This window comes from Bactrocera tryoni, unplaced genomic scaffold (assembly GCF_016617805.1).
Source record: "Bactrocera tryoni isolate S06 unplaced genomic scaffold, CSIRO_BtryS06_freeze2 scaffold_11, whole genome shotgun sequence".
Taxonomy (NCBI): Eukaryota; Metazoa; Arthropoda; class Insecta; order Diptera; family Tephritidae; genus Bactrocera; species Bactrocera tryoni.
The window spans coordinates 6337053-6363763 of NW_024395824.1; the positions used below are offsets into that span (position 1 = coordinate 6337053).

General features: G+C 36.4%; 1 protein-coding gene across 1 annotated transcript in view; it reads right to left on the bottom strand.

Annotated features, from left to right (window-relative positions):
- The window catches only part of LOC120779661 (sodium- and chloride-dependent GABA transporter 1-like), a 97208-nt gene that overhangs the window by 49902 nt on the left and 20595 nt on the right, over nt 1-26711 (bottom strand). The window contains exon 2 of the mRNA XM_040112016.1: nt 16446-16713. Within this exon, the coding sequence (XP_039967950.1) occupies nt 16446-16713 (268 nt within the window). The remainder of the gene's footprint in view (nt 1-16445; nt 16714-26711) is intronic.

Consider the following 26711-nt stretch of genomic DNA (forward strand, 5'->3'; position numbering starts at 1 on the left):
TGCTGGAGAAAACAATTCGAGCTGCAGAACTTAATCGAACAGGTACAATCTTTTATAAGAGTGTACAGCTGCTGGCGTATGCCGTTAATATTGATGTCATCGGCCTCAACACTCGCGCCGTTAGTTCTGCTTTCTCCAGATTGGAGAAGGAACCAAAGCAAATGGATTTGGCAGTGAACGAGGGCAAGACGAAATATCTCCTGTCATCAAACAAACAGTCGTCGCACTCGTGACTTGGCACTCACGTCACTGTTGACAGTCATAACTTTGAAGTTGTAGATAGTTTTGTATATTTGGGAACCAGTGTAAACACCAAAAACAATGTCAGCCTGGAAATTCAACGCAGGATAACCCTTGCCAATAGGTGCTACTTTGGATTAAGTAGGCAACTGAGAAGTAAAGTCCTCTCTCGTCGAAAAAAACCATACTCTATAAGTCACTCATAATTACCGTCCTGATATATGTTGCAGAGGCTTGGGCGATGACAACAACTGGTGAGTCGACGTTGCGAGTTTTTGAGAGAAAAGTTCGGCGAAAGATTTATGGTCTTTTGCGCGTTGGCCATAGCGAATATCGTATTCGATGGAACTATGAGCTGTATGAGAAATACGACGACATTGACATAGTTCAGCGAATTAAAAGAAAGCGGCTACGCTGGATGGTCATGTTGTCCGAATGGACGAAAACTCTCCAGCTCTGAAAGTACTCCATGCAGTTCCCGCCGGGGGTAGCAGAGGAGGAAGAAGACCTCTACTCCGTTGGAAGGATCAGGGGGAAAAGGACCTGGCGTAAGCGGTGTCTACGCCAATAAAGAAGAAGAAGTATACACACGATTAAATTTTTGTTTTACACTATTATGCGGTAATTTTTACACATTGCTATGTATTTTATTACTTACTCTAAAAAATATTTGATATATTTTATAATATACACTAGCAGATCCGGTCACACGTTGCTGTGGCAAAATTTTTTGTTATATTACATGAACAAAATTTTCATGCTATTGAATTTGGTAAGAGTTAGTACAAAAGAATTACTTTAAAAATATTTGTTTTTTTATTTAAATTTCTAACAAATAGTTTTAAATATTTAAGAAAAATATTCAATATTTTGAATTATCAATAATTTTAATCTCAATTTAATTTAGCTTTAATTGGTGCACAATATTTTTGGTTAATCCGTTTTTAGCTAACACAAATAGATTCGGCGGGATTCCTACATGTGAACATGCAACGTATATGTAGTTCATGAGAAAACCATGGCTTTTACAAATCTAAATCACAAAAGAACATTTTTGGCCTTGAGATTTATTTATCGTCATTGCAAAAGCTAAACGAAATTCTTCTGAAGGGTATCGTAGTATCCGATGGTATCATTGGAATACGTAGCAACAGGACCACTTCACCTTTAAATTTTTTAGATAATATGGTTCCTTCAAGAATATTTCCGGTGATCTTTTTGATAGCCAAACTCGCACCATTGCATAATCGAGGTGGATTCAAATTCCGCAGATGTAATAGGTGAAGCATTCTTTAATCGAAGATTATGTGGTGGCATTCCGGGTATATCAAGTGAATTTAAAATTTCAATTGGAACCCTTGCACTTTCATTTTCATTAAGAACAGTAAAGATTGATTTAAAAGACTTCAGATCGCATGGTAACAACTGTTGTATTTGAAAGTTAATTTCGTCAACATCAACATTTTTGGCTGACAAAATAGCCCGCTCACTGAGCCAGTTATGATTCATGTAATTACTCTGTATATTCGGAAAAATACTCTGAATCCATTAATTTTTTTCCTCAAGAACAGCGCATAAGTTATTTGGCAGTTTAATGCTGTTGAAACGCTTGAGGTCCCATTTTTTCTGTGGCATTCGACTTAGAATAATAATTTCAACGTTTAAATATTAAAAAAAACTCAAAACATGCTATTATAACACATTGAAATTGAGGAGTGCAAAATAATTTTTAATAGAAGTTGAATAAAAATAATTAAAATAAAAATATTTCCACAATTATTAAAAAATTATGGGGAGCTTTTTATAATATTTTCATTAATACTACTATATAGCATATTTTCCTAAGTGCTCACGTAAAATATCGTCGAGTGCACTTTGAAAAATTGATGGTGCATTTTTGAGACCGAATGGTAGTCTCGTGAATTCGTATTTTCTATTTTATGAAAACCACTTTTAAGGTCTATCTCGGAAATTTACTTTTTCTTAGTTCTGAAAGTACGTTACTGATGTCGGGTATGGGATAACGATCAGGAATGGTGACGGTATTGAGTTTCCTGTAATCATTAGCGAATCGATATTTTTTCTTTCCTGAAGCGTCAATTTTCCTTGGTACTATCCATACCGGAGAGTTATAAGGAGACCTTATGTTATTATCAAGAAGTTCCTGTATTTGTTTTACAACTTCATCTGTCAGGGAAATAGGATATGGGTAATACTACGCCGAATATATTTTCCTTTTGGTTGTAGTTCTAATTTCACCTTTTACGATGGTTGTGAATGTAAGCTTTTCGTTTGAGTCAGCAAATAAAGTTGAGTATTGTCTTTTTAAATTTCGATATGAAATTTTTCTTGTTCAGTCATGTGTTCTCTTCTGATGCCAATATTATTTAAGGAATTTGCAGATTGCTGTTTTATTTTAATTGTATAGTTATTGCAAATAGTCACATAATTTTCTTTCGTATGAATGATGGCGGATAGTTCCTTTAAGCTATCATTCCCTAATATTACGTCGAAGGATTTTGAAGGTGGCAATAAAAAGAATTTTGTATTGAAATCGTTTTGTTTAACCTTAGAACACACACCCAGAAAATACCACGTAAACACACACCCGGGATACGTTTGTACCCGGGACCTTATTTTTCTGTTTTTTTAATGCTTATTCAACCGATTTCTATGATTTTTTTGTTTTGAAATGTATATTTTAATATGTAACAAGTATCTTGTCTTTTGTTTCATTCGAATATTCCTACTGGTTCCAGCGATATGGGCAAACAAAGTCAGGACATGCAACAGTGGATTTTTGTTTTTGTTGTTGTCCTGATAAATGCAAAACAAAATAATATAATTTATAATAATATACTTGTAGAGTAACAACGAATACACATTTTGGTTTTTATTTCATTGAAATATTCTACCTGGTTCAAAAGATATGTGCAAAAAAGTCGCGCAAGGTATGGGTACGTAGGTAGCAAATACACTGGTATAACTGGGTTTTGTATTTTATATTCAGCTGCAAGGGTTGTTTTCACACGAGGTGTTGTTATAAATGCTGCCTGTTGATATTTTCATTATTGTTTTCGTGCTCAAAAGTGTAAGAAGTGAAAATAAATATAACTGAAACTATAAATAACTAGATACGAAATGACTTCAAGAAGAAACGAATATTTATCAAGTGCAGCATATAGAAGGTAAAAAATGTAAAATAAGCAGCAATGTAAACATATACTATTTTTTTTTATTATGCAGGCTAACTGAGGAACAGCGAGAATCATATATACAATCTTTATTTGATGAAATTTGTGACGAAGACGCTCCCTATGACTTTGACTCAGAAAATGAAGAAGAAATTCAAATCAATGACATTGAAATTGCTGATGACGATGCTGAAGTTTCGCAAAGTGCCGCAGAAGTATTACCTGATTATGCGGACTATGAGGATGATGAAGAAGAAGAAGTAGAAGAAAATAATGAATTACCTGCTAGTGTCGAAAAATTTGTTACACGTGTTGGTACTGAGTGGATGAAAGAACCAAATGTAAGTCGTCAGGTACTCAGACAAAATATTATAAGAGAACGTTCTGGACCAGCTAGATGCACTGAAATGTTGTCAATAGAGCCAATATTCAAATGTTTCATTAACGTTGTAATGGCTGATATAATTATGCGCCACACAAATAAGTTAGCAAAAGAAACTTACAATGCTTACAACAATGCGCATCCAAACACAACTCCTAAGTCATGGACGCCTGTGTCAATAACAGAGCTGTATGCATTTTTTGGCATACTTATTATGACTGGTGCGAACCATGGCAATGGAGAACATGTTCGAGATTTATGGAGCGTCAAAAACTATCCTTTATATCGCGCCACAATGGGAGTCAACCGTTTCTGTTCGATATTGCGGTTCCTAAGATTTGACGATAAAAACACTCGTGCAACACCCTTGACAAAGCAGCACCGATCAGTGAGTTGTGGACGATGATGAACAATAATCTTGCTGCACATTACAAGCCCAGCTCATGCTTGACGATTGATGAACAATTATTTCCTTACCGTGGACGAACACGGTTTACGCAGTACATACCGTCAAAACCTGCTAAATATGGTGTCAAGGTTTGGTGGATTTGCGATGCCACAAATGCATATCCACTGCATGGACAAATATATACTGGCCAAGCAAAAATTGGCAGGGAAACGAACCAAGGCGAACGAGTGGTGAAGGATTTGTCTGCCAAATACCAAGGAAGTGGCCGAAACATTACAATGGACAATTTGTTTACGACCTTGCCAGTTGTAGAACTGCTTCTCACCTGGAAACTCACGATCGTTGGAACTTGAAGCAGAACAAAAACAGGAGAATTGGTTCAACGACATTTGGCTTCAAAAATAATGTGACAATGTGCTCGTATGTTTCCAAAAAAAATAAAGCAGTAATTTTGCTTTCGATCATGCATAATGATGCTGAAATAGCTGACAGTGGGAAACCTGAAATTTTTGAAATAATTGAATATTATGATCGTACCAAAGGTGGTGTTGATCGAATGGACCAAATGTTTGCGGAATATCCAACACAAAGACAAACAAAACGATGGCCACTAGCGATGTTCTTCAACATGTTGGATATTATAGCTCTTGCACCCTACATTGTCTACGATTTGAATAACCCTATGTTGCCTTGGAGAACAAACAACAAGCGTAAGCAGATCCTGCGCAGCTTGGCTGAAGCATTGTGTATGCCCATTATTGAAGCCAGAGCCATAAATCGTCAAGTGACGCGAAATTTTTCGACTAAAATTGCTATTGAAGCATATTTCAACCGACCGGTGGAATCAATGGTGTCAACAGCACCATCAACATCTGCCGCAGCGCGCACCCCAAAACCTGTGTCCGGATCTTGCTATTTATGTTACACACAAGAGGAAAAACGCCGTAGAAAAACCAGAAAGCTGTGCGCCAAATGTAAGAAGCCAATGTGTCTTGAACATTCGGTCACATCAACAAATTGCTCTATTTGCCATGATTTTCCTTAGATATAAGATGCATTTTTATAATAAAAGTCAATAATATAATGTGTGAAATGAATATTTTTTATTTTTCAAATAAAAAAATAATATAAAAAATGTTTTGTTTTGATCATTATGATAATTTTTACTATTGGGGTACAAACGTATCCCGGGTGTGTGTTTACGTAGAGTAAGTTTGGGTATTGTGATATGGGTATAAGTTTTTCTACTATTACTTAAAATTTCATAAACTAATACTTACAAAAATTATGCAATACTATTCCTTGCTTCATTGCGCAATATATCTCAAAGGGATATTTCGGTATCTCAAGTACTTTGAAAGATAACTCAATTAAACTATAGATGGTCGAAAAAGCGACTTCGCCAAAATGTATGGGTAATGTGATATACTATGTCAGGTAAAATGATATACTATATCACATTACCTATAAGCTTTCCTTAAAAAAATAAAATAAGAACGAATTGCTAAATAATACATTTATTAAAAACAAAAAAGCGACATTTTGTATTGTTGTAATATAATTCATTAAGAATAAAAAAAAAACATGACTATTCAAGTATGTACATAGAAACAATCAAGGATTGAAAAAAATGTGTACTGTTTTTAATTTTAAAATGTTTGGCAGGACTCGCAAACAAATATTGCTTGACGCTTAGGGAGACGTTTGCCCAAACTAAGTCGCATAGCAAACATGGTACCCAAGCAATACTTCCTTTATCCGTCTCAAAGTTTTTGTTGCAAAAAGCGCACGCAGTATCCTTACTAGGTGGTGTTTCCGCCCAACATTCCTCATCTGAACTGGGAAAAGATGCAAGCTTTTTTCCGACTCGCTCGAAGTAGTTTCCCTAGTTTTGGTTGCCCGTTGTGTTTTGGTTTTGGTTTTACGTGAATGCGGTATGTCTTTTACATTTCCTTTTTTCTTGCGCTTCTCAACATTTTTGATGCTTTCCTCCAAAAGCGCTTTATATGGTGATGTTGTTAACACTGTCGATTCTGATCGTTTGCCTCTGGAGCTGGTAGACAGTTTTAGCTTAGGTGGTTGGGATATCTGCCAAGGTGTGACGAAATTTTTCATCGCTGCCTACTTGTGCTGGCCACTGGTTCTTCTAAAAATATATCTTCTATAGGTTGAGTATCTTTCAGCGGATTTTCTTGGCGTTGCTCCATAAAATCACTTTCCTGGAAAATATTTTTATCAAAGGGATAGATGCCAGTGCATTTGAACCCATTAATTGCTATCTGTGCCGTTTGAACTTTCAGATAAGTCTTTGAAAACAGCTCAACTACATCAAATTGTGTCACCTTTGTGACCCATAAATGCTTTATCTAAGGGTTGCATTTTGTGTGTACAATGAGGTGGCAATGATAAGATAATGACGCCATTTTGACGAGCCTTATCCAAAACATCAACATTTCGCGTATGACTGTAGTGGTGATCTAAAATAAGCAAGATTGGGTTCTCCTTTGATGGATTAGTGAATCGCAAAAAGTGATCAAACCACGTGGTAAATATTGGTATTTGTATCCATCCCGATATGTGACAAGCAGAATCGGAACCAGGGGGAGCATGTTTCATTAAAAGCGGAGAGAGATTTTTTCTTGGAAAAATGAAAAATGGTGGAACAAAGGCTCCTCCTGCGCTCATGCAGCTTATAACTGTTATGAGAGATCCTCTTTCTGCTGAAGTCATGCAACCAATTTGCCTTTTGCCTTTTGCTGCTAAAATTTTTGGCTGCTTACTTTGCACGATAGACACTCCTGTCTCATCAACATTCCATATTCTAGTTGCAGAAAATTTATGCTTCTCAAACTCCTGCTCCAATAAATTATAGAACTTGCTCACATTTTCCACATTGAATCCTTTGATTCTCTCGATTGAGGTACCTGTGGCAGAGCGTAAACTTATTTCCGTTTTATGTCTATTTAGAAAGCTACGCAACCAATCTTTTCCAGCGCATTCCCTGATTATGGAAAATGGGTTCTCAATATTATTTCGCTTTGCTAATTGAAATGCAAGCGAAAGCACATCACTTCGAGTGAGCCCCCAAAACTTTGCCTCCATTTCTCTCAAATATCTTACCAGCTTATATATCTTATCGCTGCGGGCAGCTCTTTGCAAGGTTGCAAATGGGACACCATACGTTTTCGATGCCAGAAGTATTCCCATCTTTTCGGCTCTTACAGCCTGTATGGCTTTTTTCATGTTTTCTGCATTCCACTTACGAATTTCCCCCCTTTCTTCGGCATTGCGAAAACTATAATTTAAGAAGAGTATTACTTTTACCTACAAGATACGTTGTATGATATTATGTTTGTTTAATATGATATACTATATCACAATGGACAACATTGGCTTAATCACATTAGCCAAACTCGAGTTTGAAATAATAAAATATTTGTTTCACAAAAAAATATTTATTTGGGCTAAAAATTACCTGAATTACGGTTAATTATATTAACGAAAAGATCAAGAAAAAATTACTAGAATTCTAAAATATGAATTAAACTCTGAATAATCCTTTGTCGAAACGCCCGTTGAAATAATGGTGACCGCACTACTATAAACTTTTTGGCACACTGAGAGCAAACGAAGTGTTCAGTAGCACGCGCAGCTTTCCAGCAACAGTTTTTTACAGTTGCTTTTGTATTATCGGAAAGATTCATGTCAAAACATGAATAGTTTACGAAATATGCTGGCATATCACATTGCACACCCATATCACAATACCCCAACTTACTCTTTATAATGTGTTTGGAAGGCTGTACCTCCTGAACCAATGGTCCGATCTGGTTCAAATTTTAAATTTGAACTCAAAACTAAATAATCTTCCTAGATAGCGGTTTAGAGGTATAGCGGTTCAAAAGTTACAACACTTCAAAGTTGAAAGTGGATACATTTGTACCCGAGTGTGTGTTCTGGGGTTAAATAAATTTACCATTGTATAGTGAGTTATCTTAACATTACCTGCTATTGAATTTACGTAGAATATATATTTATTAGGAATGGGTTTTTGAACATGTTTTGGTTGTATGTAATTTCTGTTCTAGCCAGTATCGATAAGGAATTTGAGCAATTTACCGATAGTTGTTCTGCACTCGAAATATGGAAGTGATGAATTGTTTAGTCTAAAAAAATGTACGTCTGTAAAGTCTTCAGATTCATTAGGAAATGTCTCGTTTATAAGCTTTGTTTTGTTCGTGTATTCAATTAATGTCTGTTCATAATTATCCTCTTCGTTTTCGATTTCTGAACTATTGATGTGAAAATTTCTTTGTAGTTTTGGTGGATTTTGATTATTGGAAAATCCACTGGTTGGTCTTTTCCCTGCGTATATCCATAGGTTGAGGTGGTGCTGCTTGGTTAGAATACCCTTTGAGGTATTTGTGGCGAGTGAAATGGTTAAGGATAACCTCGATATTGGTTAAATGTGTTGGGATGTGAACAATAGGAGAAAAATGTTGGTGAGCTTGTGTCAGGAACCTTGTCTAGTTCATCAATATTTTGCCTATATTCGCTATTAATTACTTCATCTGTACAGCTAAGTTCGTTATGTTTAGTTTGCCTGATGTGATCGGTGAGGCATACACTTCTCACATTCTTCTATTCAGAGCTTCTAATTCTGGTATTGCGTTTACTTGCTCTATAATTGGTGTATTAGCAGGAGAGGGTGCGGATGGGATATTTATTATTGGTGGACGAATAAGGTTGCTTGGGTTAGTCATTTCGATTATTTATTTGATTATATTTTTATTTTATTAATTTTGTATTGTTTTTTGGTATATTGGTATTTATTATAAGAACCGGAGGGTCTCCCGAAGGTGGTGAATCGCGGCCTTTTTAAGTATTTTTAGTTATAGCTGTATAAGCCTCTAAAATGGTTATTATTGTTTTTTTATTTCGAATTATATCCGACCACTGGAGGGTCCCCACGAAGGTGGTGAATCGCAGAGACGTTTTAAGTCAAAAAGTGGCTATGTTTGATCTCTGTAGGATTTCCCCGAAGGTGGTGAATCGCAAAGATATTTAGTTTGAATTTGATTCTAAGGACTAGAAGTTTCTTTTTTGTGTGGTGTTATTTTATATTGATTTTCAACATAATAATGGGTTGTCAAAAAAGTCTTGCGGTATTTTCGCTAGTTGGCGCTGAAAGCGTGTAGTTCTAGTTTTATTCGTCGCATGGGGTCATGCTATACCTTTTTGGAAAGCTCATTTCCCACGCTAAAACGTGTTTGATTGATTGTCGTTTCTTTTAAGTCGTTCGTGAGTTATAGCGTCGCAAACATGGTGCAAAATAAAGAGAAAATACGGCATATTTTACAGTACTACTACGATAAAGGCAAAAATGCATCTCAAGCCGCCAATAAAATTTGTGCAGTTTATGGACCCGATACAGTTTCCATTTCCACCGCACAACGATGGTTTCAACGTTTTCGTTCTAGTGTAGAGGTGGTCGAAGATGCGCCACGCTCAGGAAGGCCTGTGGTCGAAAATTGCGATAAAATCGCTGAATTGGTCGAAAGAGACCGGCATAGTAGCAGCCGTAGCATGGGTCATGAGCTGGGCATTTGCCATCAAAAATTCATTTCAATTTCAATAAAAAAAAAATTCAATAAAAATACCGAAAGACTTTTTCGACAACCCATTATTATAATTTTAGTTTATAATTGCATTTTATTTTATTATAACGATTATTTTATAGTTTTTTTTTTGGTTCGTTAGCTAAATTTGCGTTTATTTTATATTGAATCTAAATATATATTTCTTTATAAATCTATATAAGTAGTAGGATAGGAAGTTTTTTCCTTTTTTTAAAGTTTTAGTTATAACTAACTTTTATATAATTTTTCGTTTTTATTTTTTTGTGTTCAACTAAAATTTTCCGCATACACTTTTTGTGAAATGAACAACAACAACTGATAAATGACGTTTTTTTCACTTTTCACTTAATTAGTTAATTGAATTAAATCAAAATGTAATCAGAATTATAATTCTTAAAATTAACATCTTACATTAAAAAGTGCATGACTGGAAGAAGTGTCCCGTTTAATCGTTTCGTCTTTACTAAGGTTCCCCCGATGGCCACTTTCTCGCACGCTTCTATATATCTATGAGGATGTCTGAAAAAATTCTACTGCAAGCTCCTTCAGGCTGTATGATGAAGTGATTCTCCAATTCATTAGGCGCCAGTTAACTTATATTGAGTTTACTTTTTCTTTTTATTTACAATTTTATTTATCTGTGTAAACATTTTGTCAGGCACTGTACAAGTTAAGTATTTAATTTTAATTTTTATATTTTTGGAGTAATATCCAACTAGTGCAGTAAACAGCCGAATTAAAAGTGAAACTTAAATCTAAGCTTATATTATCACCAACTTAATATTTTAAGCGCCGACAGAGCGAGACGTCGGCAGCGACGCATATTGTTAGTGGCGTTCTAGTAGCGTCATTAAATTCCTTAATTGTAGTTTGATGTTCTTGTAGTGGGTAGCGGTAAAGTGGCGTGATGCGTTTGCCTAATTTTGTACCTGCATTTTTGAGTATTCTTAATCTTAGTACAGTATACTGTATAACAAAATATGTATATCGCTAACTTGTATGTCAATATGTGACTATATACTATACATCGCACATCAAATGTACTCTTAAGAAAGAGGATTTAAATAAAAATGCAGCAATTGTGCAGGAAATGCCATTGCAAACTATAGGAGTTGCTCTGTACATAAAGACTTAAAAACGAAATTGTGTCGGAATTCAAACACGTCGTAACCAAATGTTACAAACACCCCGTAATGATATTATATGTAGCAATCTCAGATAAAAATTCAAATCCTATGACTTGTAAGAATAATACTATGCAAGAAAACTATGCAAATGTAGTGAAAGGCCACAATGTACAAATGCAACTGCCCCAAATCTCCCAGTGTATGACACAATTTATGTCTGCCATGCAAAACATGATGCAAGATTTAATAAAATCACAAAATCAAATGCTGAAAAATTTATTAAGTAAGAAATGAGCATACTAAATATCTGTATATGGAATGTACCAATGCTAACGGTGTTAACCAACATAAATTAGAGATTATTCGATTTCTGTCTGAAAAAAAAAACATACATAGATGTAATGCTTATATCAGAAACTCATCTACAAATAAAAATAATTTCAATATACCGGGATTTAGACTCTATGTTACAAATCATCCGGATGGAAAAGCGCATGGTGCCACGGCAGTGTTGGTTAGAAATCAGTTAAGCCAGTGTGTACGTCCCGTACGCAAGTTAAAAAAGCGCTTAAACGTCAGGTAGAACACCCTACTGTAAATTATATAAAGAAACTGTGTCCAAATTCTAGCAAGCAAAACTCCGTTTGGAAAGCCCAAAAGTCTTTTAAGCCACCAGTAGATTCCAAGTCTACTAAGACAGTAACAGTTAAATGTTAATTTGGCACGTAGTGATGAGGAAAAGGCAAATTGCTATGCCAAATCGGGATATGATAATACATATTACTCTAAAACTGCTAATTGAGTTACCAAACATTGCTATATTCAATTTCGTGGAAAAAGTCGCAGATCTTTATGATAGATAAACCTGGGAAGACTTAACACAGCCGTCTTCCTACAGACAAATAAGTCTCTTACCCTGTATTTCTACAATATTTGAAAAAGTGTTACTATCAAAGATGACTGCTTTCTTCCACGAAAATAATATAATACCAACGCATCGATTCGGTTTTCGTGCTAAACATGACACTGAGCATAGAGATTACTGTTCAGCTATTTTTCGATATGTAGCACAGGCGATCGTTGAGGTCTAGTATGAAGGTCTTTTATGGAAATCAAAAACGTTTAACCTTACATATTGCATAAAATTTTGGAGTCATATTTAAGAACAGGAAATGTATAGTTAAAGAGCAGACTTCATATCAGAAGATCGAGCAATAAGGGCTAGTGTACCTCAGGGTAGGCTAGGCCCAACTCTGTACATAATATATACAGCAGATATTCCAAAAGTTACTAACGTATCGACATCCAATTTCGTGGATGACACAGCTCTAGTAAGCCATAACAAATGCATCAACAAAGCATCAAGAGTAGTACAGCAGCACTTAACTTTTGTCGAACAATGGATAGCCAACTGGAGTATAAATATTAATGAGCAAAAATGCAAGCATGTTACATTCTCGCTAAGAGCAGAAACGTGTCAGACAGTTAAAATAAACAATGTCCTAGTGCCCCAAGCGAGTGAAGTAACTTTCCTTGGGATTCACCTGGAGAGAAGGATCACGTGGCGAAAACATATAGCGAGTACAATAACTTGCAGGAAGTTAAGAGCAGCAAATTTAAATTGGATTTTAAGCAAAAACTCCAAACTTAGCCTAGACAACAAAGTACTTTTATATAATGCGGTCATAAAACCCATTTGGATGTATGGAAATCAACTGAGGGGTACGACCTGTTCAACTAACATTGAGATAATACAAAGGTTCCAATATAAAATGCTTAGAACAATCATGGGTCCAGCATTGTACATGCGTAATGCAACGTTTATAAAGATCCCGATATTCCTATGATAAAGAAGGAGATAGAGGACAGCAGAATGAGATATGTGTCTAAACTTCGCAAATATCCAAACCCATTGGCTAATGCCTTGGTAAATTCTTGCAATCAAACACATTTAAAAAGAAGTTGTGCACATACTCACCTTCTAGGCCACTCACACTTTCCTTTAAAGAAAAACCAAAATGCACAAATTCCGCAAATCGTTATAAACCTTTTATTTGAAAATTCACCTTAGAGTTGTTATAAAATTAGTTTTAAACAGTGGCTTAAACCTTTAAATATACATATATATAACATATGTGTATAATGATGAAAATGTTAGCAATATAACTTTAATATAAAATTAAAACTTTAAATATATAAACGCGGGTAACGAAAGGGAACCGGGATACTGCGAGGCTGCGAAAAGCGATGCTGCTTGGTCGACGTCGTATCAACGAAAAGGTGCGCGAGCCTTTCTCTTGTCCTTTTGTTCTAATTAGAACGTAGAATGTCATCGTGTTTTGGTGCATGTGCGTGTGTGTGTGTTAATGTGATTTGGTGTGGTAAAATTATGTAAATCTGATGCGACGTCGCTACTCATTTAGCCAGAAGTGATCTTCCAGCCTACTGGAGAGAACCGTTCAATCAAAAAAGCTCAACCACATTCTTTAGCTTCTGTTGTTTACATAGATTTAAAATTTGATTACTTAATGTTAGACTTTACCAAGCACATTCAATAAATAAAGAAATATTGAAAAAAAAATTAAGTATACAGGTAAAACAACTGGAAGATTACGAAATTGTTCTCCTTCATCCATAACCAAGTTATCAAATATATATTCTACTTTTACTGTTGAAGGGACCCTTCTGAACCCTACATAGGGGTGCCGACTGTTAATATATACCACAGCATCACGACGTCAGGGAGAAGCAAGTAATAGTTCACTCCTACTACAGTGATGTTTCTAGCTAAGGCCTCCTACTTCGGTGTTAGTTGCTCTTCAATAGCACTGCATCCAGATAGGGAGTCTTACTATGGTTGGGGCTCTGTTCCCAAAGCTAGGCTGCTTTTAAAATCATTTGCAGATGTGGCCAGGAACCACATTATCATTGTTATGATGGATAAAGGAGATTCCGCAAAGCCTAATGCATATGGGTGCAAGGTTTACTGACAAACGTGGCGCTGGAAGTGCTATTAAGCAATCCAGGTCTCCCCGGCATCATGCACAGAGTATGAACTCTATTAAGATCGTAGATTGCTGCAAAATGAATTTCGTGAATGTAATCCAAAATCAATTGTCGTTTCGAAAACTATAGATTCTCCTCACAAACTGACATTACAAGCTCATGTGACTTAACGTGAGATTGAGACAACTATAGGCATTAGTGAGACCAGCATACATCCAATATTGCATGAACATTTGATTGTAAAATTTGTTTGCCTTGGATCCAACACAATTTGCCATCCGCTCAAAAAAAGTGTCGTGTCAATTGGTCTAGAGGAATGAAAAAAAATACGAAAGCGGTGCATCAAAACACGTCTACAATATCGTGAATCAAGGACTTACGTACGAACCTAAAAGTACAATAAACAGCAGTCAAGCAAAACAAAATTTGGAAAAACTGGGTATGTCGTAACCATACCCCTAGGAATTTCTGTCTGCCAGTTGTCTTTCAAAAATTCGGGAAAACCAACCGCCAAATACGGATCACTCTCCTAAGCATTCGGCTTATCCTGAATATATTCCAGAATTTACTAATATTCGTAAGTCTACGACATAGCACGAGACCTTAGCAGCAAAGTCACTTCCAGGTTTTACACTCAACTGCGTTTCGTCAGAATGAGGTCACTAACATCATCAAAACTATAACATCTGAAACAGCCAGAGAAATTTCTGCGAAATGGCGATCGGAATAGTCTCCGCGGAAATTAATATGAAAAAGCGGTCCGACAGCCATAGCACATCCTGTCAAACTGTGACATATTCATTATTCACAGTAATCTACGTTTTCAATATAATATATGTAAGTAATATAGCAATTAAAGGTGCCCATCATCATCATCTTCCACCTCAGCATCTTGATTGCGACTACCAAGGGTTTCTTACTACTCACCATGGAAGGCAGCATTATTGTCATGGTTTACGTGATATTGATTTTTCCGTTGGACTTCCCTAGTAAATCTATGTGTAAATTCCTCCTGAACATTCGTAGACAACCCCGCGATACAAGTAGAAGGTAAAGGCGCCCCTTATATTGAATGTTCTACAACATTTTGATTGAGACGTCTTAGCATTTTCGATTCGATTTCGAGTCTATATCCTATAACTTATCACGACTGGAACACTTCAGACTCGAAGCACCTTACAGGCTCCGATATTCGTTAACCAATTCGCTGTATTACTGTATATTTTGTAATTTAACTTTCACATGAAAACACATTCGTCGAAATATTTTTTTTAAGGTATATTAAAATTATGAACAAAGTCTTACTATTTCGCTCATAGTAGTACTGTGAATAACTACAACATTTTTGAGCACCATCACAGGGCAGTTAAAGCAAGAAATAGTTTACTCGATGTGTTTTTTGTTGGCGAGTGTTTGGAAAGTTTAAATTTTCTGAAGGAAGCTGCTAGTTTTTCTCAAGGTGTCGATTCATCGACAAGCTCCGCTTATTCTTGAAAAATGAAACTTCAAATGCGCTAAGTCGCTTAATACAAAAGCATCCAAAACAAAACAAACCAAAACTGGGATATTTGACTCCAACGCTACCGTTTTGGGCCTACATTGAAATCCGCTTAGTAAAGAGCTATTTTTAAAGAGCAAATGTAAGATTCACAGACATTACCAAAAAAGAGTAGTATTTTTTGTGACGTAGCAAGACTATAGAGTCTTTCTACGATAGGTATTTTTGCGCTAGTCGTTTCTTGAATTCCGAAGTAGCCTTTGTGGAGTAATATGGGTGATTGCGCCGGTAAATGTGGAAATACATAGATGAAAGCAGCTTTCTGCGTAAAATTTGTTCTGTCCATTTTTGCTGTTACTTGCATTCTAAATATTTTAAGCGGCACATTTTAATTGTTTAATGCCTATGCCAAGATTCGATGATATTACTACTTAAGATTTTTTCTCTAATTCAGAAAAACAATACTCGTGGAGTAAATTCCAAATATTAAAACCACCCGGCGAAGATATTTGTACATAACACAACATCTTAGTCCTACTTGCCAGAGGATCAGATTTTCGCATACATTATTTCAAAAATGTAGTGGAAATATAACCATTTGGAATATTTTGTAAATATTGTTCATTACTTAGTATAATGTTTTGAATAATATTATTGTGCCTCAATGGTTCTCGATTTTTATATATATACTTTTTTTCTAAATTATATTAAAAAGGTTGATTTAAAATTGTATACAATATACGGATGAAAATGAGCTTCATTGCAATCTTACAGGTGGAGAGGAAAAGCAATAAATATGCAATAAACTTATAATTCGAAAATATTCTTGAAAATTTAAATTATGTATCTTTTATTTTCCTTCTAGATGTTAATGCAAACCAGTATAAATTCATTATTTCCACTTATCTGAGAACTTTTTTTACTTAAGTTAAAAATAAAATCGGGCTTACCTTTAAATATGGGAGCAATTTTAAAAACCCCCAGACCTCCGATTGTTAGCATTTGTCCCAGCGCTAATTCCATAAAAAACATTGGTATCCCAGCCAATATTAGAGTCAAGAAATACGGTATAAGGAAAGCCCCTCCCCCATTTTTGTAGCATAGATATGGAAACCGCCAAACATTTCCTAGTCCGATAGCAAGACCCACAACAGATAATATGAAGTCTAGCTTTGATGACCAGGAACCACGTTCCGGTAAGCCATTATGGTTTCGCATCTAATTTAGAAAGATTTAGTGAAATTACTATTGTAAATTCTATAACATTAAATTTCAAAATCAATCCGAACCAAGTAAGGAGGGCTATATTCGGGTGCAACCGAACATTTTATACTCTTGCAATAACCAAAGCCAGGAAATACCTTAAAATGTAAAACGTCAACCAGAGGTTTGGAATCTAAACAATTTTATATACACATACATATACTCTATTCGGATTAGTTAGATGTACCTCGAATACAATCATAAATTCAGCCGGATGTTCGAAAATCCTGATATTAGTTATAATTATGTGGGTGGTATTTTCATTGAGATAAATAAAAAATATATATATATATATATATATGGGGGCTCAAGGAAGTATTCAACCGACTTAATCCATTTTTGATGCACAGAATAACTCTTATAATTATTATTGGAAGATGGAGTGATGTGTAGAAGTGCACGCAAGTGGGGAAAGTTCTCTGATCGTCATTCACTTGGGAGTGGCCAGAACCGATTCTTTTACATATGGCTCAAGCAGCTCAAGACTTCCGGTCTTTGCCCAAGTACCCTCTGTGTAGCCTAAGAACACCCGTTTGGAGGCGAGCTAAAGTGAGAAGGCGAAATATCCCCTACACAGGGTTGTGCACTGGGTTTGGGACCCGCCACGTAAAAAAGCCCCCAATGAAAAGATATCAACTGCCTCGGTAGAAAGACCCCCCTTTTGATGACGACCATGGCAAATGAAATAAGAACTACGATTTGAGGGCATGCACCTGGAACGTCCGCTCCCTTAATTTTTTTTTTTTAATTTTGTAAAATTCGACAAACACTACTGAGGTCGACTGACATAAACAGCTTATTTGTATTTGTTTTTATTTATCTTCCATATAAACGGGAGATGAGAGGTGAAAATGAAGAATTTCCGATACTTTCTTGACTGGGTGTACATGTGGGGTTTGTACCCGCACGCTTATATGTTAACTTCCTTTTTAAAATGAAACTCGGATACTACGGTTTAATATTATTTTAGAACAGTTTAAAACGTAAAACTTTTATTAGTTAATGAAAATAATCCGTCATCTTCATTATAAAAATTGAACCATGGTTTTATAAATTCTGCACAAGTGTCGTTTGACTTGGACCTTCAGCTACGCCAACTTTTTTAATTTCATAGGTATTATTAGCTTTGACTTCAGTAATTTGGTATGAACCTAAATACTTTGACTTCAATTTGAGACTAAATCATTTACTGAATATTGGTAAGCTTCTTTGCGTCTAGGATTGTATGTCTTATTGTTTCAGTTTGAATCTTTAATATTTATTCTTTTGCATGTTGTCGTCATTTCTTCTTCGATAAGTTGTTTGATGTTCATGTCGTTAGCTGCAGGTATTTTAACGCCAGTAATTCAAACGGTGTCATGTGAATACTTCTGTTGTATGTGGAATTTCTGTTTGTGAAGTTGTACAACTTCTTGGATCATTCTGGCTCAGTTTCGTTAAAATATTAATAGCAATCGTATTCAGTCGCTCTATTTGACCATTGGCACGAGGCAAGCCAGTCTTTATTTTAACATGATTAATGTTCTCGTCCTCACAATAACACCGAAAGTCGTCAAACGTGAAATCTGATCCACGGTCTGTAACAATTTGTTTTGGATTTCCGAATGTTGTACTTTGTATTCTCAGACGGCTGATAGATCCATTGAAGAGGTCGTCTTTGTTGGGTATAAACAAACGAATTTTGTGAACGATTCAATCATGGCGAACATGTATATGTTTATAAAGTTTATTGCTTGACTCTAGTGGACCAAGAAAATCTATGTGATACGTGTAAAGAGGACTGTTATGAAGCGAATGCAACTCACCTTACTTTTTACCCAAATTTCTGTTTGACAAAATGCATTTATATTTTTTCTTCAAGCTTTGGAATAAAAAATGTGTAACTATTTGGTGAAGAATACTATCTTTTTCAAAATAGTCATTGTAGCTCTTTATTTTTGTAGAATTTGTTTTATCGTGTTCAATTCTTCGTCGCGAGTAAACAAGAAACTTATTATAGCTTATCATCATTAGGCTAAGGGCGTCAACGTGCCTCATTCGATTTCCAGATCGATGTTCTACCTGACAATCGTATTCTTGGAGAAAAAGGCTCCATCGCGCTATTCTAGTACCTATTCAAATATTTTTTCTCAAGTGTTTTTGTTAAAGCGTTACAATCAGTTATTAGTTATTAGTAAATACACTCGAAAATTTTTCAGCGCTTCTTTTACAGCCAATATCTTTAATTCGTAACTGGAATATTTACATTCAGCATCAGAACTATTTTTGCTCATGTATATATAGGATGTAATTGGTTGTCGTCTGAGAGTTTTTGTACTAATAAGTCACAATAGCCTTCAGCGAAAGTGTCTGTATCGTTTTTTTGCTCAGAATTTTCTTCAGTATGTTGCAGTTATTTCGTCGTCATTAATTTTATATTTCTTACCTTGCTTAGTCAGATTAGATAATAATTTAGAAATAAACGCAAATAAAGATACAAACTTTCAAAAGTATCCGGCTACACCCAGAAAGATTTGTAATTATTTTAAATTTTTCGGCAATGGGTACTTAACTAAAGCTTTGATTTTACTTAGACATGGTGAAATTTTTTGATTTTCAATCACGTGACCCAGTTCGCTTTTTTAAAAATTAACATTTTTTCCAATTATTTACAAGTCCATATTATTTACATTGATTCAACACTTCTCCTAAATTACGCACAGCATAATTTGTATTCATTGCTGGTACAATAATGTCATCAATGTAGGGAAGTGATACTCCTCTATGCATCAAATCACGGTAAATTGCATTTACATGCCTTTGGAAAACACCGCGAGAGTTCGACAAGCCAAATGGAACTTTTAAAAACTGTCCGCCATGTGTAACGAATGACGTGTAGTTGCGGCTAGATACAGACACAGGCACATGAAAAATCCATAGTTTAAGTCAATTGTGCTAAATATATTTGTATTTTGCCATCGGTCTAGCTGGTCTTTAATCAAAGGTAATGGAAATCAATCTTTTACAAACACTTTGTTCAATTGTCTATAATCAACACACAATCTTGGACCACTGTTTCTTTTTTCACTAAAACCACAGCACTACTAAAATCAGAATTTTCAATCATGCCGTCTTTGAGCCACTGATCTAGTCTACGTGGTCTAAGCGATAGTGGCGTTTCATCACTTAAAACAGTATTAATTTGCACATTTGTTGATTCACACACCAGTTTACGCACTTTTTCTTTCGCTTCCCCACTATTTGTTTCATCGATATCAAATTTATCTACTAATGAGTCCACTTTCATCATAGCAAAAACGTCTTCAACTTTTTCGCAAGGAATTTTCTGAATATAAAGTCCATCTCGACCATGCGCCAAATCTTGGAAAAGACCCGTGAAAGGAGAATCGACATACACCACCTCTTCGTCGATTTCAAAGCTGCTTTCGACAGCACGAAAAGGAGCTGCCTTTATGCCGCGATGTCTGAATTTGGTATCCCCGGTAAAACTACGATGTCGTAAACTGACGTTGAGCCAACACCGTGCTCCGCTTCAGATCGGGAAGGACCTTCCGAGCCGTTCGATACCAACGAGGTTTGTGACAAGGCGATTCCTGTCAAAAGGACTTTTTTCAACCTGCTTTTGGTGGCGCCAGTTCGAGCCGCAGAACCAAATAGAAGGTACCATTTTCTTATAAGAGTGTATACGTTATGTATGCCGATGATATTGATATCATCGGCTCAACACTCCTGCGCCGAGTTCTGCTTTCCAGGCTGGACAAGGGAAGCACAGAAAATGGTCTGGGCAGTGAATCGAGGGCTCTTCCTGATAATAAATAAATAGTCGTCGCATTCGCGACTTGGCACTCAATGCTGACAGTCATAACTTTCGAAGTCGAATGGCCTTTGCCCGACCAAACCAGCGTAAAACACCACCAACAATGTCAGCCTAGAAATCCAACGCAGGATAACTCTTGCCAACAGGTGCTACTTCGGACTGAGTAGGCAATTGAGAAGCAAAGTCCTCTCTCGACAAACAAAAACCAAACTTTATAAGTCACTCATAATTCCCGTCCTGCTGTATGGTGCAGAGTCTTGGACGATGTCAACAACGGATGAGTCGACGTTGCGAGTTTTCGAGAGAAAAGTTCTGCGAAAGATTTATGGTCCTTTGCGCGTTAGCCACGGCGAATACCGCATTCGATGGAACGATGAGCTGTACGAGATATACGACGACATCGACATAGTTCAGCGAATTAAAAGACAGCGGCTACGCTGGCTAGGTCATGTTGTCCGGATGGACGAAAACACTCCAGCTCTGAAAATATTCGACGCAGTACCCGCCGGGAAGCAGAGGAAGAGGGAAGACCTCCACTCCGTTGGAAGGACCAAAGTGGAGAAGGACCTGGCTTCGCTTGGAATATCCAATTGGCGCCACGTAGCGAGAAGAAGAAACGACTGGCGCGCTGTTGTTAACTCGGCTATAATCGCTTAAGCGGTTTCTACGCCAATTAAGAAGAAAGGCCATCTCGATTTATTTGTACTATATATATCTGCTTGTAAGCAAAAATCTTCCCCGATCACCACGTCAATGTCAATTAACTTTGAAGGTACTACCAAAAAATTTGAACAAAAAACTTGATTGTCTATTCTTGTGTTAATACTAAGTTCCCCAATTGGTTTTATATTATTACAAGGCTTACGTTCACCAAAAACCTATTAGACAAATGTTTGTTTCTTTTAACAGAGGTTCGCGTAGCGACTTTAAGATATTAATGATAAACATTTCCTTTTTGATTTAACTTTGCACTCTGAGCTTTTGTGCCCTTTTTTACCACAATTATAACAAATTATATTTTTACTGTCATACTTAGCTAATTTATTTTCGAATAAATTCACTTCTATACTTTCTTTGTTATTTTTCCGAATAAATTCATACACTTTTAGTTTTTCTTTAAAGTGTTTCAAATCGAATGCACTATCTTTGAAATAAATAGTTAGCCAAACCTCGTAGATATATTTTTGCAAAAATTAATTTTTGAAATTCGTCCTACCCCATTAAAATAGAAGTTTCTTCGAATTCGCTTAACCACACTTCGACATCGATTTTATCGCTACCATCAAACCAACGAATAGAGTTTTCTATGACATGAAAGTTCATTGAAATACGAGACATTTGTGGCGCTTCAGAAAACGTTTTTTCTGTTGTTTCCCCTATTCTGAACATTGTACGCTTACCGTCGTTTCTGTCCGTCATATTTCTTGCATCACGTTTGCTTTCAGCATTTCTCCTTTATTCCTCCCGTTGTTGACATTGAAATGAGATGCTACTTGCGACAGCGTCGGCAAAACTGCGCATAACATCACCATGGTCACCGTCGTCGTTGTCTTCGGAATCTTCGTCAACACATTCGTCGTCGTCGTTGCTTGCTATTGCGCTTAGCAACGTTGCGCTTTGCAAATTTCAGTTTCAAGCCGCGGAACCTCTCAAACTGTTTTCTATGCAGATAATTTTCTGTGTATAGCGATAGTTAATGACCTTATCACAAAGCACGTAAACGAATTTTCCACTAAACGTCATCAATAACAACCAAAATGCATTCTCAACATGTAAGCTACAAACATCTGGCAATGGAATAATCACCTGCGATAACCACCGTCGCATTTCAACAATAACAAACAAGTGATAACATACACCGAATTTCAACAAAGAAATGGGAAGCAGATAATAACTAATTCATCTCATTAACAACAAACAAGTTGAATCCAGATAACAACAGTCACATCTCACTAGTATAAATAGCAGTAAGATCTCATATTAAAAACAGTTTTTAAAAATATCAATAATGGCACGCATTTCGGCGTACCAATAAAAATATAATATATTTTAAACTCATATCGTGAAAACGATATTAACTCGCTCGTCGTTTTCAAATCTAGTAAATTCCCGTAAGCGTATTCTGTTCAGTCAATCTCCTTCTGTTTCGAAAATGAATTTTTGTAGAGCCATTATGCATTCTTTTCGGCATGTTCTCAGCTTTTGACGAACAAATTCGAATTTCTGCAAACTCGCCATGGCTGTATAATTTCATTGCGTCACTTTATTTGATTTAAATTTTCAGCTTTATGTTTATATTTTTTTAACATTTTCACTTCGTAATGATGGGAAACTTATCATTTTTTCTTTGGTTGAGCCCCCAAAATATGTGGGGTTTGTACCGACACGCTTGTATGTATGTAAACTTCCTTTTTAAAATGAAACTCGGATAGTGTTGTTTAATTATATTTTAGAACAGTTTAAAACGTTCAAATATTATTAGTTAATGGAAATTGTTTTTCTATAAAAAGTAAAACGATTAAATAATTAAATTAACAGTTGGAAAAATACTTCGCTTTATGTCGTCACAGGGGTACGGCTAAGCGTTCTGTCGTCAAGTCGTCGTCTATCTTTTGGATTTTCTGGCTCGGAGTCTATTGTTCGAAACTTCTTTCACCAAAACCAAAGGGGTTCCGTGCTGTTCAAACCCCACATGTACATTACCCTGTATCTATATTGATTAGGTTTACAGCGCTATTCTGATGCCTTCACAAAAATCACCACCCTCACTAGGGTGGGTCTATTCCGGACTTTTTTCGATTCGGGATTTCTAATAGTGCGGAAAAGTTGCCTTAGTACTTTCTGATTCCAATGCAACTTTTTGTTTTGAGATCGGATTGCATCTTCAACCCCAACTCCGGCCTTGAAATTTCGGAAATTCGCCTAAAATCGTGAAATTGTCTACCTAGCGCCTGAAATACGCATCTCATGGCAAAATGTATCAAGCAAAAGTAATTTGTCACGTCATTTGCTACCGAAATGGTGTATGTGATCATGGCCGTAGGATGAACCGTTCCCGAGAAACGAGCGAAAAGGCGTCGCGCCACAGCGCAAAGTGAAAATTGTTGCAGCTCTCAGCTAACCTGTATTGGTCACCCAGAACCCACCGCGTGGAGGTGGCAGCTCATCGGGTTCCTCCCAAGCCCAACCCAACCAACCAACCATATGTCAGGCTTGTTTTAGTCTGAATCTGTGTCAAATTTATTGATAAAATCAGATTTTGTACTAAACTTTGGCACTTGTTGCCTAGATTTCAGTGTAGAGCGTATAAAACGATCACGAGATTGGGGGCCAATAACTTTAGAAGATGCCTCTGTCACCAGTTTGACGGTTCTCTCGACTGCCACGGTGTGAGAGGGGAATTCACTACATTTCCATACCTCTGCAGTGTCTCCCGACAACCCTTTTATGAATTGTTTGTTAGAAACTGAACAAAGAACTGGTGGAACAGCCAAGGTAATAGTCTTCCAGTTAATCACATCGTAATAATTATTAGCTTTGAAATTTTGGAAGAGCAAAGAATGGATGAATCGACAACCTTGCGCAGTTTAGCAGGTAAGTATCTCGACCTTTGAATTGCAGCATAGAGATGGCGCGACCCATCTTTGATTGAACTGTTGAATCTTATTGAGAACCACAAAGGGGGAGAAACTGTAAGTATGTACTTGACCAAAATCTTAATTTCCGTTGTTGGTTTGTCAGTAGAAATGTATAATCACAGAATTCTATTTGCACAGGTGAGCCAGCTAGATTTGCACATGTTACCTGGATGCATCGACGCTAAATCTGAGGAACATTGACCGGAAGTAACAGCTTCTGATAATTTATAGAGATAATCTTGATCTGTGCTAAGTTGGGTCGGATTAATAACCTCAGAAGGTAATTGGCAGGATGGAAAACTTTCAAATTTGACAACAGGCAACTTCTCACAATCAGGGAGCAGTTTACCTATGTCGCCAGAGAATGTATTTGGACTCTTTGAGACACCATCTGTGTGTTCGAAAAGAGCACAAAATGGAAGTTCGTTGAAATGTAGAAGACAAACACTGTAATGGCCTACTTATTCTTTCTTCTAGTTTCCGAATGATTCCACCTTTCCAACCTGTGTTCGTGTTGGTGCCATCAGCACCGACAACTTCTAGATGTTCCACATCAACTGAATTGTTTTGTAACTGTTGCCTTATGGCTTGCGTCTCATCCTCAGCAGACCCGGAAGGAGAGGTGACGTGGCCAAAGTAATGACAACCACATTCCGGTATAAGAGAAATATGTTCCTCTTTGACAGAGTCGCGGTAGTACTTTTCACCTTTGCTGACTTGTGTAAGTGTATTGTCTTTCCGGCCGTCAAAATACAGCCCATATACAGAGTCAATACTTTCGGTGTTTTGGAGCTTAACTCCAACACTTTTTTTTGGCCGACTAATCTTGCATTTGTCAGTAACAAAGCTAGCCTCTGAACGGTCACGTGTTCTAGTTGATACTTTTCTGGTAAGTGTTGATGTTGAATGACGTTTTGAAAGCTTTTCTTTACGTTCATTTTTCTTTGTAATCTTTTTTGTTTCAGGTAGATCAACACTTCCAATGCGACCAATTCTTCTGGTTCTCTGGTCCAAGAGAAATGGTTGTTCATTGATAGGAACTTTCCTTTCCTTTGGACAAGTGCAAGAAGAAAAATAAATGCATTTGCAAGCAGCGATGTCAAATAATTTTCCGGCAGAAGAGACAAAGTCGTCTCTTTTAGAGCTCAAACCTATTGGGTTCCTTAAAAACATTTGTTTAAGAGTCAGAAATTTCGTATGGTATGTGGTGAGCATTTGTACAACTCTGGTGTGTGAAACTATCGGAATAGGTGACTTTTTGGAAGTATTTTCAACCTCTTTTGCTACTATTTCTGTAACCTCTTTACTCCTAGGTTCATAGTTGTCACCTCGGAGTCGCCCTATACGAAATCTTTTAAACTGATAACACAAAAGAACATCCTGGTAAGTAGGTAACTGGGACTAAGAGAGATTGTACGGATATATGCCAAAAACAGGAAATTTCTGTCGTAATTTAAATTAAGATACAGACATTTTGAGTTCTGTGTTCTGTTGAGAGAATATAAGTGATAGCACTCGGCGAAATCAACGACAAGAGTGAAGGAACTCGATGAAAAAATATTTATGTGGAGACCAGTCCGAACGAGTCCTTTGGCGTGGGTGAATGAATGTGAGTGATAGCACTCGACGAAATCAACGTCAAGAAGTGTGGCCGCAAGCCGATTTTCACCTTGAGCTGTGGCGCGCCGCATTTTCGCTCGTATCTTGGGAATGGTTCGTCCTACGGCCATGATCACTTATACCATTTCGGTAGAAAATGATGTGCCATGGGATGCGTATTTCAGGCGCTAGGCAGACAATTTCACGATTTTAGGCAAATTTCTGAAATTTTAAGGCCGGAGTTGGGGTAGAAGATGCAATCCGATCTCAAAACAAAAAGTTGCATTGGAATCAGGAAGTACTAAAGCAACTTTTTCGCACTATCAGAAATCCCGAATCGAAAAAAGTCCGGAATCGACCCACCCTAACCCTCACTATTGTGAGGTTTTGTTATCTGTGAGATTTTCCGCATGCTGACGTGATTTCAAAAGCTCAAATGCTCACAATTTTGTGATGTCTGAAAGCAAACCCTTCAGTGCGAAATCGGTTGTATTTGTATTGTTAATTTCAATATTTTTAAAGAAATTTGCTATTATTTTATTGAAATAGAATGGAGGAACTGTTCAAAGAGGTTATCTTTTATAAATATGAGTATTTGTTTATTACAATAAATATGTAACGTAAGGTCTTTGAACATTTTACTTCCTTTTAATTATTAATTCGGACAAGATGTTTTTTGTAAATATGTATGTATGTATGTATTTAATACATGTGCAAATCAAAATATAATATTAATGTTTGAATAATATGCTGTAATGCTGCAGCTGCTCCAAAGTTGTTGTTTCACATTTTGAAATCCTGAAAATAAATGAAATTATTATATATGTATGTATGTACCAAACATAATTCATTTGTGAAATTACTTACTTTTCATGGTTGTCCATTTCTTTATTTTATCT